At 38.7% G+C, this 15,706-nt stretch overlaps 1 protein-coding gene across 3 annotated transcripts in view; it reads right to left on the minus strand.

Moving 5' to 3' along the window:
• Positions 1–15,706, minus strand: part of LOC132828980 (small glutamine-rich tetratricopeptide repeat-containing protein alpha-like) — a 48,295-nt gene that overhangs the window by 11,768 nt on the left and 20,821 nt on the right. For all 3 annotated transcript variants that reach the window (XM_060846224.1, XM_060846223.1, XM_060846225.1), the window contains 4 exons: positions 11,989–12,073; positions 10,530–10,629; positions 8,461–8,565; positions 2,147–2,285 (listed from right to left, as the gene is read on the minus strand). In XM_060846224.1, the coding sequence (XP_060702207.1) occupies positions 2,147–2,285; positions 8,461–8,565; positions 10,530–10,629; positions 11,989–12,073 (429 nt within the window). The remainder of the gene's footprint in view (positions 1–2,146; positions 2,286–8,460; positions 8,566–10,529; positions 10,630–11,988; positions 12,074–15,706) is intronic.

A 15,706-nucleotide genomic window follows, 5' to 3' on the forward strand; every position in this document is an offset into this window, starting at 1 on the left:
ACATTTAAAAGGCGTCTGGACGGGTACATGAATAGGAAGGGTTTGGAGGGATATGGGCCGGTTGCTGGCAGGTGGGACGAGATTGGGTTGGATATCTGGTTGGTGTGGATAAGTTGGACCGAAGGATCCGTTTCTGAGCTGTACATCTCTAATGATTCTATCCATGCTAATACTCTACCCCTAAGACCACGCATCCTTATCTTATGCAGCAGCCTTACGTGTGGCATCTGGTCAAAGGTCTTTTGGAAATCTAGGTACACCATATCTACTAGGTCCCGGTTGTCCACCTTGTTTGAAAGGTCTTCAGAGAATTCCAAAAGATTTGTGAAGCATAACCTGCCCTTCATGAACCCATGCTGCATCTGTACAATGGGTCAATTTGTTTCTAGATGCCCTGCTATACCTTCCTTGATAATAGATTCAAGCATCTTCCCCACTACAGACGTTAATCTCACTAGTCTATAATTACCTATCTTTTGTCTACTACCCTTTTCAAATGGTAGCATATTTGCTATTTTCCAATCTGCTGGGATGCCCCTGAATCCAGCAAATTTTGTCCCTCTTATTCAAGCACAAGACCCTGGTATTGGATTTTATCTTCACACTATCCAGCTGTATTTTAAATTCAACCATGCCATAACTTTGCCAGAAAGGGCAGGTAATAGTGATCAATTTAAAATAATCTATCTTCAACATGATGCAGGTTAGTCAAGGTTGGTATGATCCCCAAATGACAGCCACAAAATGAAATCATTTGAAGATTTGTAATTTAAAACTTAGGAATTCACAAAACAGGACGCAGGCCGTTTAGCTCAATTAGTCTATGCCAGTGTTTATACTCCAGAGGAACTGCCTCCCACTCTAATTACTTCTTACTCTGTGCACATATCTAATATTTCTTTGTTCCTTGTGTAAACATCAATCCTCCCATAAAAGTATTCATGTTCTCTGTTTCAATACTCCATATTGTACCAAGTTCATTCTTACCAGTTGGTGAAAAGAAATTCTTTCTAGATACTTTATTCAATCTGCTAATGACTATATTACATTTATGCTGCCTTGTGATGAACTCACGCTTGAGTAGAAACAAGTTCTCAAATCCACCTCACTAATCATCTTTATATTTAGAAATCACCACCAGACCTCTTATCCAGGAGAGAGTGATCTGCATAATCTTTTCTTTTGTTTGTATTTTCTTTCTAGAAACACCCCTATACATCTTCTGTGTTCTCTCTGGCCCTTCAAAATTATTTTTGCTGGTATGGACACATTTCTAATATGGTTTAACTAGGATTTTAAACATTTCTAACCTGTTGGCTTTTTTAGTCTATTCTTCTACAAATTAATCCACGTAAAATTATATGCACTTGTTACAGTTTTGCTTTTCATTGCTGCTTTTATCTTGGTGTTGCAATATTTACATATTTCTTTCCTCGGTCTCATTTAGTTTCTTTTAGTGACAAGAGTCTTTTACGCTTGTAATCAAAATGAACCTGCTTGCAGAATAAATAAGTTCACATGTAATGGAATACAATACAAGTACTGACCTTCTTTCTTCAAACAATGAATTCTTGTGTCCCTTAAAATGCCCTTGCTAAAATTGGCCACATAGCACGGATTAGGAATCAATCCTGGTAATGTGCTGATTACTCAACAACTGACTGAAGGTATTTTCTGCTGAGGCACTCTGGATTACCTTATTGTAAACGTGGTCATGAAGACCAGCTCTACTTTTTTTTCCTCACGTTTCTTCTACAATGAAAGCATGACAACTAAAGTAGTCAGTCAATCTTCTAAAATTCCTTTACAGATTCAAAATCCTGTAACATGATCATTCAAGCCCCCCTCCCCACCCCTGCACCCCAGTACCCCTATTTGGTAAAAAGATTGGAAACATTTTTTAAAAAAAGGTCAATGGTTTAATAACAGTCAAAACATTGAGAACAAGGAGGAATACTTGATTTGAAAATATACTATTTACTTCCCTCATTTCACAGAATTGCTGGAATAAAATTCTGGACCTAGTTTTCCTGCATTCATGTTACTAGAAAACAAATTGATTTCAGACATTGTTTTGCTTTTATGTAAACTTAAAATCTTGCATCCTCACAGGATGTGCAGAGCCTTATTTCATTTCAGCACTTACTGGACTCGGTGCATCCTTGACCTTCTGTTCTGCTACACTGAGGTTTGCTTTGTACGATTCATTTTCAGGATCCAGCTCCAGAGCCTTTTTATAGTAATTTACTGCATCACTGTATTTATTTAGACTAGCCAGGGCCAAGCTGAAATGAAATCAAAAGTCAATTAACAGTCTTTGTCTAGGTAAAAACACATTTTAGATTTCCACACAAATAGTGTAAATATGAAATGTTAAAATTTCATGATAAGTATGCCAGGATTTCACAAACAGCAATTTAAATAATTTCTTCTATAAATCTTCCACTGGATGTGGGCATTGTTAGTGAGGCCAGCATTTGTTGCCAGTTCCTAACTGTTCTTGTACTGAGTGGCTTGTTAGATCGTTAGAGGGCATTTAAGAGCTAATCACATTGCATGCAGGCCAGACCGAGTAAGGACAGATTTCCTTCCCTCAGTGATGTCAGTGAACCAGAAATGTTTTTATGACAATAAATGATAAATTGTCACAGTCAACAATACTGAGACTAGCTTCCAATTCCAGACCTAACAGAATTTAAACTCCCCCAGTTGCCATGGTGTGATTCAAGCCCAAATTCCCAGAAAATCAATGTGGGCATTATGATTAATCGTTCAATGACATTACCTCGATAATGCCATTTCCCTTTATCACACCCAAAACCCTTCATAGCTAGCTAATTATTTTTGAAGGCCAATCACTACAAACAGTAGCAACAATAAATAATTATTTTGTTTTTAAAAGTGATAAGAGTTGAGGGAAGAACTTTTGACATGATTTTGAAGAACATCTAGCAACAGTTTTGAATCATACTATGGAATCTTTTGTTACCATCTGAGCAAGCAGCAAGGCCTAAGTTTAAGATACTAATGATGGCAGAGTTCAGATGCTCTTAGTTCAACAATAAATTACTTTAACGTGTTCAAGTCAATGATTCAAGCACAAGTCCTTATGTGCAGGCCTTGTGTACTAGTGTACAAAATCCCATGCAAGGCCTGCACAAAAACACTACATAGGACAAACAGGAAGACAGCTAACAATCCGTATCCATGAACACCAACTAGCCACGAAATGACAGGACCAACTATCCTTAGTAGCCACACACGCAAATGACAAGCAACACGAGTTCGACTGGGATAACAACACTATTATAGGACAAGCCAAACAGAACAGCCAGGGAATTCCTAGAGGCATGGCACTCATCCACAGTTTTTATCAACAACACATCAACCTGGACCCAATATACCGGCCACTGCAGTGGACAACTGGAACTGACAGCCAGAAGCGGCAGAGACAAACCACTATAAATGCTGGAGGAAACAACACAGAAGCGCTTCACAGGAGGCTCCCAAGCACTGAGGATGTCACCTAGACAGGAGACGAAACGTCTGCAACACAAATTCCCAGCTCGGTGAACAGAACCACAACAATGACAAAATGCATTTAAACATGCTACAAACATTCAATTATACTTTTATCACCTACAGACTGCCAACTGAGATCAATTGACTACAACGATTTTACAGTTTACATGACAGCAATTGAAATAAAAAGCTCTTATTCTCTGCTCGAGACCTTGCAGAGTCTAACATCTCTACTGAAGTGAGCAACTGTGACCATGGGAAGCCAGAGAGTCAATGCTAGATGAGAGAAAGATTCTAACTTGGCTATTCCTGAACATTACAAAAAATGTTATGCCACACCAACAATCCAAAACTAACTGGTGGCTTTATTTGATTGCATATATAAATCCTGATCTTAGAAAGCCTTCTTTATTCCTTTTCCAATGACATTGAAACTCTTTAAGCATTGGGAATTAAAGCAACAGTTTTCAACTGCTCATTGTTGAAATTATTTGGGAAGAATTGTATAGATGCCTATTAAATATCAAGGAAAATAAAAATTCCATTACTCAATAGAATGAGAATGGAAAAGAAGCTGCACCATCCTTTGTACACAACTCTTGTATGTGGAAAAATATCCCTTGGTACTGCAGAAAGTCACTAGGAATAACAAAGACTTAAGAGGCTGTAGTTTGAGGTGGTGATTTATGGGGATAGGAGAGTCTCAAAAACATAAACAACAAAAAAAATCTTGAGATTATAGAACATAGGGTCATATAGGTCATGGGTGAGTATATAGGCAGCAGAAATATATAGAGGTTTGAGAAAAAAAAGACAGCTGAGAAGGGCATAAAAAAAATTGAGTCTGAAGTGGTATTCTATAGATTTAATACCCTTCGAAAAAAATCCTCATTGTCTTAAATGGACTCTCTATCAATCATTTGTGTTATCTCCTCAAAATTCTAATAAATATTGTCAGTCATGGCTTCCCCCTTATGACTCTGCTTGATTATATTATGCATCTTGAAATGCTCTGCTATTATATCCTTTATAATAGACTTTAACATTTTCCTAATTAAGCCAACTGGTCTGTGGTTACCTGTTAATTTGGCTCCTTCTCTTTTTGCATAACGAAAACTAGTAGTTTTCCAATTCTCTGGGACTTTTCCAGAATCTAAGGATTCTTAGAAGATTACTACTAGCATCCCCATTTTTTGAGTAGCTACTTCCTTTGTTTTTGTAGGAAGCATTTCATCAAGTCCAGGGAAGCTGAGCTTTGTAAATTTCATTTGATCCCAGAGCTTTCGTTTCATTAGTACTTTCTCTAAATGATAATTATTGTATTTCTATCTTGCCCCATTTTTCCACTTGATTTAGTATTTTTTGGAATGCCCTCGACTAGGAACTCGTTATATAAAAAAAAGCTTATTCATTTCTGCTGTCATTTTCTGGTTTCCCTATTATTTCTCCAGCCTCATTCTCTTCGGGGCTGATGTTACTTTAGCCTCTTTTCACTTTTTTATATACTGAAAGTAGCAGCTCTTGTCCATTTTCAGATTACCTGTTACTTTACCCTCAGTTTATATTCTTTGTTTATGTCTTTGATTATCTTTTGCTGGTTGGGCATCTTTCCCAATCCTCTCATTTACCACTAATCTTTGCCACATTGTAGGTTATTTTTTCAATTTAATACTGTTCTCAATAACCAACTATGGTTGGTTCATGCCCTTCTTAGAATCCTTCTTCCTGGAATACTGAGTATGATGAACTATTTTCCTAATATCTGTCATTAGTCCTCAATCTATTTTCTGCTAAACTGTCCTAGTCCACTCCAGCTAACTAGGTGTTCTCATCCTTGTGTAATTTCATTTAAGTTTAACACAGTTGCTTCTGACCCAAGTTTCTCACTCAATCCAAATGCTAAATTCTACTTTAAGATCATATTTTCTAGCGATCATTCATTATAATGGGTAATGAGACAGGCTTAATGTCCAAAACAGCAAATCCCTAGTATCCACAATATATTTTTCTAAGACACTACCCCAAATACACTTATTTTTAACCTCATTGCTACCTCTACCAATTTGATTCTCCCCAGTCTACATGATGATTAAAGTCACCCCTGACTAATGTACTCTTTTTATATGCCCTCATTACTTCCTGAATTATTTTCTGTCCTATGATACTGTTAGGGAGCTTCTATGCTACTCCCACCTGTCTTTTCCCATTGTTATTTCCTACCTCAACCAAAATCAATTCTACATCTGATTCAAGATCATTTCTTGCTGTTGCACTTATTCTACTATGTACTAACAAAGCTACCCTACCACTTTTTCCTCCCTGCTTGAATACTCAGCTTTTATGTTCTTGAAACTATGAGCTGCAAGGTTCATTTCCAGACATTTCGTTACCCTACTAGGTAACATTTTCAGTGGGCCTCAGGCGAAGCAATGCTGAGAATTCCTGCATTCTATTTATAGGTTTGGGATTCTTTGGGTTGGTGATGTCATTTCTGGCGAAGTCACTTCCTGTTCCTTTTCTCAGGGTGTGGTAGATGGGGTCTAACTCAATGCGTTTGTTGATAGAGTTCTGGTTGGAATGCCATGCTTCTAGGAATTCTCGCGCGTGTCTCTGTTTGGCTTGTCCTAGGATGGATGTGTTGTCCCAGTCAAAGTGGTGTCCTTCCTCATCCGTATGAGGATACTAGTGAGAGAGGGTCACATCTTTTTGTGGCTAGTTATGTTCATGTATCCTGGTGGCTAGTCTTCTGCCTGTTTGTCCAATGTAGTGTTTGTTACAGTATTTTGTAAATGACGTTAGTTTTGCTCATTGTCTGTATAAGGTCTTTCAAGTTCATTAGCTGCTGTTTTCGTGTGTTGGTGGGTTTGTGGGTTACCATGATGCCAAAGGGTCTGAGTAGTCTGGCCGCCATTTCCGAGATGTCTTTCATGTAGGGGAGAGAGGCTAGGATTTCTGGACGTGTTTTGTTTGCTTGTTTAGGTTTGTTGCTGAGAAATCGGCTGGCTATGTTCATTGGGTACACATTCTTTTTGGAGGACCAGGAAGTTACTTCACCACAGAAAATGACATTAACCCAAAGAAACCCAAACATATAAATAGAAAGCAGGAATTCTCAGCATTGCTTCGCCTGAGGCCTACTGAAGATGTTACTCAATAGGGTAATGAAACGTCTGGAAATGAACCTTGTAGCTCAGCGAGCCAACCTACATCCAAAACCTCAACCTGAGCCACAAATCTTCTCAAAACCCACTAATGGATATTATATAAACCCCATTAAATTTCTATTTGTACTGTTACTTCATTTTCTTTGTTCCAAATACTATGAACATTTAAGTACCATTAATCTTGCTTTTACCATTTTTCTCCCCTTAATCCTATTGCTGCATTTAAAAAATAAAATGCTTGTACTCTGTTCCTTCATGTGCCAGTCTGGGTACCCTTATCTAAATAGCTGCCCTGCAATGCCACTATATCCTTTTACTTGCCCCTCCCAAACCTTCCTCCCACTAATTAGTTTAAGTGAAAAAGTGATAATGGGGGTGGAAATCCCCGGTCAACAAAACAGCGAGGAACTGAAATCAGAATCTCAAGTTTGAGTGCAGTAAGATGCTCAGATTACAAAAAAAAAGTCTTCTTCAATCCAAGAAAATAACAACTAAGGGGGATAAAGTTAGTACAAGGTTATAGAATGATAGCTTTTATCTTCCAATACTCAGCTTGGAAGAAATTAATTTCATCTGTAAATCAAAGATGAAAGGCAAGGATCAAAAATTTGGTATTGACGTATCTCTGGAAAAAAGGTAAAAGGGCTTTTGCCCGAAACGTCGATTTCGCTGCTCGTTGGACGCTGCCTGAACTGTGCTCTTCCAGCACCACTGATCCAATATCTCTGGAAACACAAGTGTCATACCAATAGTAGCTGGATACCTAGCTAGGTCAGTTGCATAATAACTGGGCTGCAGCTGTAAAATATCAAAGGACAATCAGCAACCCAATAACTTCAATTCTGATTATTAAAGTTGAAAAGAGGTCAGTTGTTTGACATACATGTGGTGAACTGGTGGGTGGGAGAATTAGCATACATTAAATATTTTATTACCAACCTGTCTGCCTGCCTCTCCCATAGTCCCACAATTTATCTAGTTAAAAAGGTTAAATTTAGATACTATCTTTGCAGAAAGCCACAGCCTAAATTAGATTGTACTCAGTCTTTCACTAGGTTGGACACAAATCCCAAGTATGGAATGACGTAAATGGGTCAGAAAATGAGAAAAAAAAAAGGAACAGATAAAGCCAACTGGCCACTGTCAATTTAAGCAGAAGGGGAAACTCTGGATCCTCTGGTGGCATTACTATTTTATTGCTACTGCCACCGCTTGGTATCATAACTACTGTCCTTTGGGAAATATCTGCTCACAAACAATCACCATCCAAAATATCAAGGAGACTTCTTTATTTAGCCTTGTAGCTTAGGTCAAAAAATTTAGGACTATTCAACAAAAATAAATTGTTGAGATGTCAGCACAGATTGAACAGGTGTTAGCTTGATAGAATACAGTGTGTGGCATCTGTGGCTAAAATAGTAAAGGGTCAACTGGTTCAGGCAGCGAATAATGAATATACAGACCATGCTTCATTCATGGTTTATGACAAATCAGCATACACCAAATTATTCTGAAGATGCACAACTACTCTCAGCTTTCTGGGTTAGTGGGAGGAAAAAAAAACAGGATTTCCATTGTTATATCCTTGCTAGTAAACTCTAGCAAAGATGTAGACATCCAGTATTGATGACATCCTCCCATGTTTGAATAGCCTATATCTGTAAATGAAGAGTGTCAACTTGAGTAGAGAGTGCCCAGAACCCTTTTCTATTGAAATCAATACTTTCGGAATTGGATCAGAGATAAATATGTCTTAAGGAAAGGTTCTACTTACCCCATTCTGCCATAAGCTTTGCTGTAGCTCGGGTCGAAAGCTATCGCCTTTTCACAGTCTTGTACTGCTCCAGTGTAGTTTCCCAATTTACTCAAAGCTGCTGCCCTACAAGAGAAAACAAAATGGTGACCAGCAAAACTAGGTTAACATTCTATCCAATAAAACTGGGAACAATAACACTGGCGGCACAGTGGTTAGCACTGCTGCCTCACAGCACCAGAGACCCGGGTTCAGTTCCCACCTCAGGCGACTGACTGTGTGGAGTTTGCACGTTCTCCCCATGTCTGCGTGGGTTTCCTCCGGGTGCTCCGGTTTCCTCCCACAGTCCAAAGATGTGCAGGTCTGGTGAATTGGCCACGCTAAATTGCCCGTAGTGTTAGGTAAGGGGCAAATGTAGGGATCGGGGTATGGGTGGGTTTCGCTTCTGCGGGTCGGTGTGGACTTGTTGGGCCGAAGGGCCTCTTTCCACAGTGTAAGTAATCTAATTTTAATATATTCGATTTTGTTGGCAAGAAAGCAAATTAGCATCTATGAACCATGCCATAAAATAACTAGGTTAGAGAAACAGAGAATCAGCCTGAGCTACTCCCTTGCGCAGCATTAACTGTTCTAGATGCTCAAAACACATTCTTAAAAATAATGTTGCAATGTCTTAATATTCTATATATTAAGTCATTCATTAAAAAAAAATGAGCACTATGCGCCAAATTTCCAATTTTAAATGCTTCCAAAACAGCAGCTGGCAAACCTATTTTAAAATTCGGTCAAGTGTTAACAGGAACTTAGTGCTTTTGTTTTATGATTTGTCCAATAATGAAACACAGCTTTAATAGGGAATCAATTCTAAACCTTTGCATACTCAAAATTTAAAGCGGGCAAACCACAAAAAACAAGAACTATGAATGGGTTGAAGCTGCCTAGTCATTGAGACAGCTTTTGGTACTCATCTTCCACCAGCACCTCCTCAAAGACCCTATTAAGTAACTTTGTTAGGAGATTAAACGGGTTCATAATTCAGTCCTGGCGGAAGTACAATGAAAAGTATCTTACATGCTTGACAGGTAGACCATTCTGTACAAGTACATTAGGTTAACAGAACAGAGTGCAGAATACAATGTTATAGCTGCTGAAAAGGTACAGAGAGAGATCAACATTGAGAGGGGTTCTTGATTAGTAAGAGGATCAAAGGTTATCGGAAGGAGGCAGAACAATGGATTTGAGAAACACATCAGCCTTGATGGAATGGTGGAGCAGACTCAATGAACTGAATGACATAATTCTGCTCCTTTATCTTATGGGTATCGGGCAGAATTGGAGCAATTCATAAAGCTGACAGGTACGGTCACATATCCTTCAGTGCCCAGGAGTTCACGACTTGCAAATTCACCTATCCGCATCAAAAAATAGCGACAAAATTCAGCATCTGAAGCAAAACTCACATATTCATGATATTTAACATGTACTTTTAACAGGCTCTGCAATCAGGAATTCCACCATTCGTGGAGGTTCGAGAAATTGAACTCTCATGGTTACGGAGGAGTGACTGCACACATGTATACATTTTTTAAACTGACTATTAAATTGAACATACCATAACTAACAATGTGCAAAATACAAGTAGCACACATTTATAAGTAGGTTGTAGAAAATCTCAGCAGTCTGTTACAATACCAACATTTTGACAGGGTAAGTTTGGATTTTTGCGAATTGCCTCATTCCAGGTTTTTCACACCACCCGAGTGAAGTGAGAGACTTGGCAATTATAGATAAAAAGTTGAGGGGTAAAATAAAAAGTAAAGTACCACTGAATATGAATGTGCTCATTGATAAATACCTTGGTTGTGGTTAGGTTCGCTGAGCTGGGAATGTGTGTTGCAGACGTTTCGTCCCGTCTAGTTGACATCCTCAGTGCTTGGGAGCCTCCACTGAGGATGTCACCGAGACAGGGGATGAAACGTCTGCAATACACATTCCCAGCTCGGCGAACAGAACCATAACGAGCACCCGAGCTACAAATCTTTGCACAAACTTTGAACAATAGAAGAAAACAGAAATTGTATCCATCATACCTATTGCAATAATAAACTGCATTGCTTGGATTCAATTCAATAGCTTTTGTGTAGTAATCCACAGCACATTGGTAATTTTCGACTTTCATTTGTTCATTTCCTAAACAACAAAAAGAAAATTAGAATTGATTACATGTTTCTGAAGGAAGCCTGGCTATCATTTGTAACCCAACTTGAAATCAAACAACAACTTTTAAGGTTTGAGCACATTTATAATAATGAGTCCACTTCCTTTTCCAAACCGTTTACATGTTCTTCCTTTTTATAGCCTGTAATTCCCAACTTTTAGTTAGTCGAAGCTTCAAAACATTTTGAGTAACTGAAAATGGCTCCAACATAAATTTTGCAAGGTGCCAGTATATAGATGTTACTTAAAAGCTAAAAATGGGGACAAGAAAAACAATTGAGTATGATTAAAATTAAATATCAAATGGTCATAAACCTTAGGACAAAATGAAAAAGCTTTAAATATTTCCACAATTGAACTGATACCAGGTCTCACAGGAGGTACCGCTGTAGTCCCACTCTCGAAATGGAAACATCCAACTTATCACAGAATCATATACCACTATAATACAAATGGCAGAGTTGGGTGGTCATGTTATGACTGTACTGAATGCTGCTTAGGCCACTTTTGGAATATTGTGCGCAATTCTGGTATCCCTCCTATCGGAAGAATGTTGTGAAACTTGAAAGGATTCAAAAAACTATTTACAAGGATGTTGCCAGGTTTGGAGGGTTTGAGCCAAAGGGAAAGGCTGAATAGACTGGGGTTATTTTCCCTGGAGAGTCGGAGGCTGAGGGGTGACCTTATTATAAAATCATGAGGGTCATGGATAGGTTTAAGGTGAGAGCAGAAAGATTTAAAGGGACATAAGGGGCATGCAGAGGGTGGTGTGTGTGGATAGAGCTGCCAGAGGAAGTGGTGGAGGCTGGTACAATTACAACATTTAAAAGGCATCTGGATGAGTATATGCATAGGAAGGGTTGACTGTTATGGCCCAAATGCTGGCAAATGGGACTAGATTACTTTAGGATATCTGTCAGCATGGATGAGTTGGACCGAAGAGTCTGCGTCTGTGTTGTACATCTCTAGGACTCTATTTGACCTGTTCTGTCTATGCCAGTTTTTGGGATATTCAATTGATTCCAATACCCTTGTCTTTTTTTGATTGATTTTTCAGAATGCAACATTTGCAGTAACTTTTGTTAACCAAAAAGAGATTTACAAGAAAGATTACAAACAGTGGTAGGTGAACTATTCTGACTCTTGTGAACATAGAGTAGAAGTTTTAAAGTTGTGGATCTAGATAATTCACTCCCCAAACACTGACTCAACAAAAAGGTGGCAGAGGTTCATGGCCAGAAGCCATGTTTAATCCAGTAAATAAATTAGATATGTCGTCATGTAGTGAACACACATTATGACAAATATTCACTGCAAGCAATGATTTTTTACCTTCAGTTTTCAACTGCTCAGCTTTTGCAATATCTTCAACAGTTGGAGAATTAGGCACAGAGTCCACAATCACATTAGGTATCTCCTATAAACAAAACATGGAGGGGGTGGGTGGTAGTGGTGGGGAGAGAAGGAGTGTTTATATCTCAGTTTCAACCTCAATATGAGACATCGAATAAATTTTAACCAAGTTCTTCTCGAGCAAAGAAATTCAGATAGGATTTCACAAATGGTAAATGAAAAACAAGCATTCAGTCAAATTTTAGCCTAGCATAATGTACATAGGAACCCCAATTATCCAAATTACATGCTGGGGATTATTTTATTCATATAATTGCCCAGATAACAGTTAGCCGAGCATCAGGACCTCACGATCTTGTTCAGATAATCTGAAATTCAGATAATTGACATTCAGATAATCAAGGTTCCTCTGTACTTTGATGTTGGAATGGCTAAAATGCTGGGAGAAAATACAATTTTATTGAAGCATCATTGCACTTTCAATGTAATGCATATAAGCAGAAGGGCATCCAGTTAGGAAATAAACAGAAATGTCTTATTTAGTTCTGAGTAACTTCCATTTCACTGATGCACTTACCTGATGGATCACACCAGCTATGCAACCACTTGGAAGTCACAACAGTCAAAGAAGTAGTATGAATAAAACAAAGAAAGGCTTATGCTTGGGCATGTAGGAGAGGTGAAATGGAGGGAGATGTACAAATTTAGAATATTGTTTTTACTAAAAAGGTCATCCAATTGCAATAATTAGTGTTTAAGAGAGAGCATGTTAATTAAATGACTAACACAAAGTATGATACACAGCTACTAATTCTAAAAAGGTCAAGATCACCAATGAAATAGATTTGTTAAGTGACTAAAGCTATCTTTGAAAGAACATTTTATTTTCCAGTTTTTGCCTCTCTCTCTCTCCGATTTTGGCTTGGCGATTATTTCATGGCAGCAAAGGTCCCTAGATGCAAAGGCTTTGCATCATTCAAATAGTTTAATAACTGGACATTATTGTGGACATAAAAGTGGGGGTAACAGCCACTAGTAATGTTGCTAGACTATTAATCGAGAAACTCAGCTTATGTCTGGAGACCAAGGTTCAAATCCCACCATGGCAGATGGTAGAATTTTCATTCAATAAGCAAAAGAAAAAAAGAACCTTCAATTAAGAGTCTAATGATCATTATGAAACCATTGTCAATTGTTGAAAAAACCCATCTGGTTCACTAATATCCTGAAGGAAAGGAAATCTGCCATCCTTAACTGGTCTAACCTACATGTGACTCCAGAACCACAGAAATATGGTTGACTCTTGACTGGTCTCTGGGCAATCAGAATGGGCAATAAATGCTGGCTTAGCCAGTAATGTTCTCATCCCGTGAGTGAATGAAAACAAAGTCACTGAACAATCCCTGCTCCCTGATGTATCAAAACAGGAAAGTATTAACTAATTATGTCTAACTATCTCCAAGTTAGCGGCACAGATGACATGCTTATAGTTAACGTACTCCTAGCCTCCCAAGAGTATAATTTGTGCTTTCCCATCTACTAGTCTCAGTCAGATTCCGCCAGTGTCAAATAATCAGTGTCGATGAAAACCCATAGCATGGATAGGACAGTAGCATGGATAGAAGATGGTCTTCTGTCAGTTAGCCATAGTTCAAATAATGTCAGAAATTTAAGGAATGCAACTTGCAGCTAATTATGTGCCATAGGGATCAGTGCTGGACCACCATTGTTTGCCATATAGATTACGGACTTGGGAGTGATGATGTCGGCCTCGAGTATAGATAGGTTAAGTAAATGGTCAAAGCCTTGGCAGATGAAACATAACGTAGGTAAATGAGGTTATGAACTTTGGCAGGAAGATTAGAGGGGTTAAATATCCTGCAGAAAGCGACAGACCGCAGGGGTTTGGAAGTCATGCACGAATCACAAAAAGCTAGCATCCCAGTTCAGTGGATAATGAGAAAGGTAAGTGGAATATTCAATCAGTGAAGGATTCAAAAGGTTATGAGCTAAAGACAGTAAAAGGGTGTTGTAGATTATCAGACCAGTCATGGTCTCATTGAATCTGCTCTACTATTCAATGAGCAGAGTGGTCTACCGCTCCTCAGTCTTCTGGTCATACAGCACGTTTATTCCTCAGCCAGTGCATTAGGGAGCACAGGGTTGAATACGCAGTTTTTCATTTTAGATGATGCTATTGTGCAGAGAGGAATCAACTTATACATCTGGAAGCAGCGGTCAGGTCCCCTGCCAAGATGTGCTGAGCACAGACATGGATAGACACCTTTCTTTTCAAAGTAGGGAATTTAACATTTTTTACAAAATTACAAAGTAATACAAACAAGCATAAACACTAATATACAATTAAAATTTAGATTAGATTAGACTTAGATTAGACTTAGTGTGGAAACAGGCCCTTCGGCCCAACAAGTCCACACCGACCCGCCGAAGCACAACCCACCCATACCCCTACATTTACCCCTTACCTAACACTACGGGCAATTTAGCTTAGCCAATTCACCTGACCCGCACATCTTTGTGACTGTGGGAGGAAACCGGAGCACCCGGAGGAAACCCACGCAGACACGGGGAGAACGTGCAAACTCCACAGAGTCAGTCGCCTGAGTCGGGAATTGAACTCGGGTCTACAGGCACTGTGAGGCAGCAGTGCTAACCACTGTGCCGCCTTATATATTAAAAAACCAAAACAAAAAAACTCAGCTAACTACTAATCTATCCTACAAACAACCAAAACATAAAATAAGATATCTGACATTACTAGTAAGAAATAACCTAATAATTAAATAATTAAGTACATATTCAAAGTGGATTAATCTCAAGTCATAATAAAACCCGTATTTATACGGGATTCCTCCCCCCGGGGCCCCTGGACCAGCCAGAACCACTACCACAGCTAGACAAAAGCCCTTGATCTTATGGCCAAAATATCTGTGTTTATATTGTTCAGAAAGGACTGCCATATTTTATAGAATAATTCAGTTTTTTGGTGCACCATATTTGTGAGGAAGTCAAGGGGGATATATTCCATGATAACCTGCGCCAATTCAAATGTCCTGGAGGGCCCTCAGCTACCCAATTGACTAAGATATTTTTTTCTTGCACAGAAAAAGAATGGAGAATAGAGAATACTTTCCTCCCGTGCACATCCAGGGAGGGCAGATTTGAAAAGCCCAGGAGAAGAGACACTGGATCCAATCCAATCTCCGTTCCTAAGATTTCTGTCAGAGCATTCACTACTCTGTCCCAGTATTTGCAGATCTTGTGACATGTCCATAGAGTGTGTGTGAGAGTGTCCACTTCTATTTTACATTTAGGACACATTGGCAAAATGTAGGGTAGGAACATCCCCAATCTTTCTGGTGCTATATGAGCCCAATGGAGTATTTTCAATTGAATAGCTGGAGTTCTATTACAAATAGAGGTCTTTCTGGTATTTTCCCAGATGTCCTCCCACATATCTGAAGGGATTTCTAACCCCATTGCCTGGTTCCATGTTACAAACAGTTGCTCCATGTCTTTCGATACCTCGTTATCGAATGAGTGATAAAGAGTACTGACCAAAGACACTTTCCTTAAAGGCATGCTTTGACAGAAAGAATGGGAACAACTTTTTTTTAAAATGAAAGCTCATATAGTCAAATAATATAATTAAAATATCAATTTGGAAAAGCTGTGT

This window comes from Hemiscyllium ocellatum, chromosome 28 (assembly GCF_020745735.1).
Source record: "Hemiscyllium ocellatum isolate sHemOce1 chromosome 28, sHemOce1.pat.X.cur, whole genome shotgun sequence".
NCBI lineage: Eukaryota > Metazoa > Chordata > Chondrichthyes > Orectolobiformes > Hemiscylliidae > Hemiscyllium > Hemiscyllium ocellatum.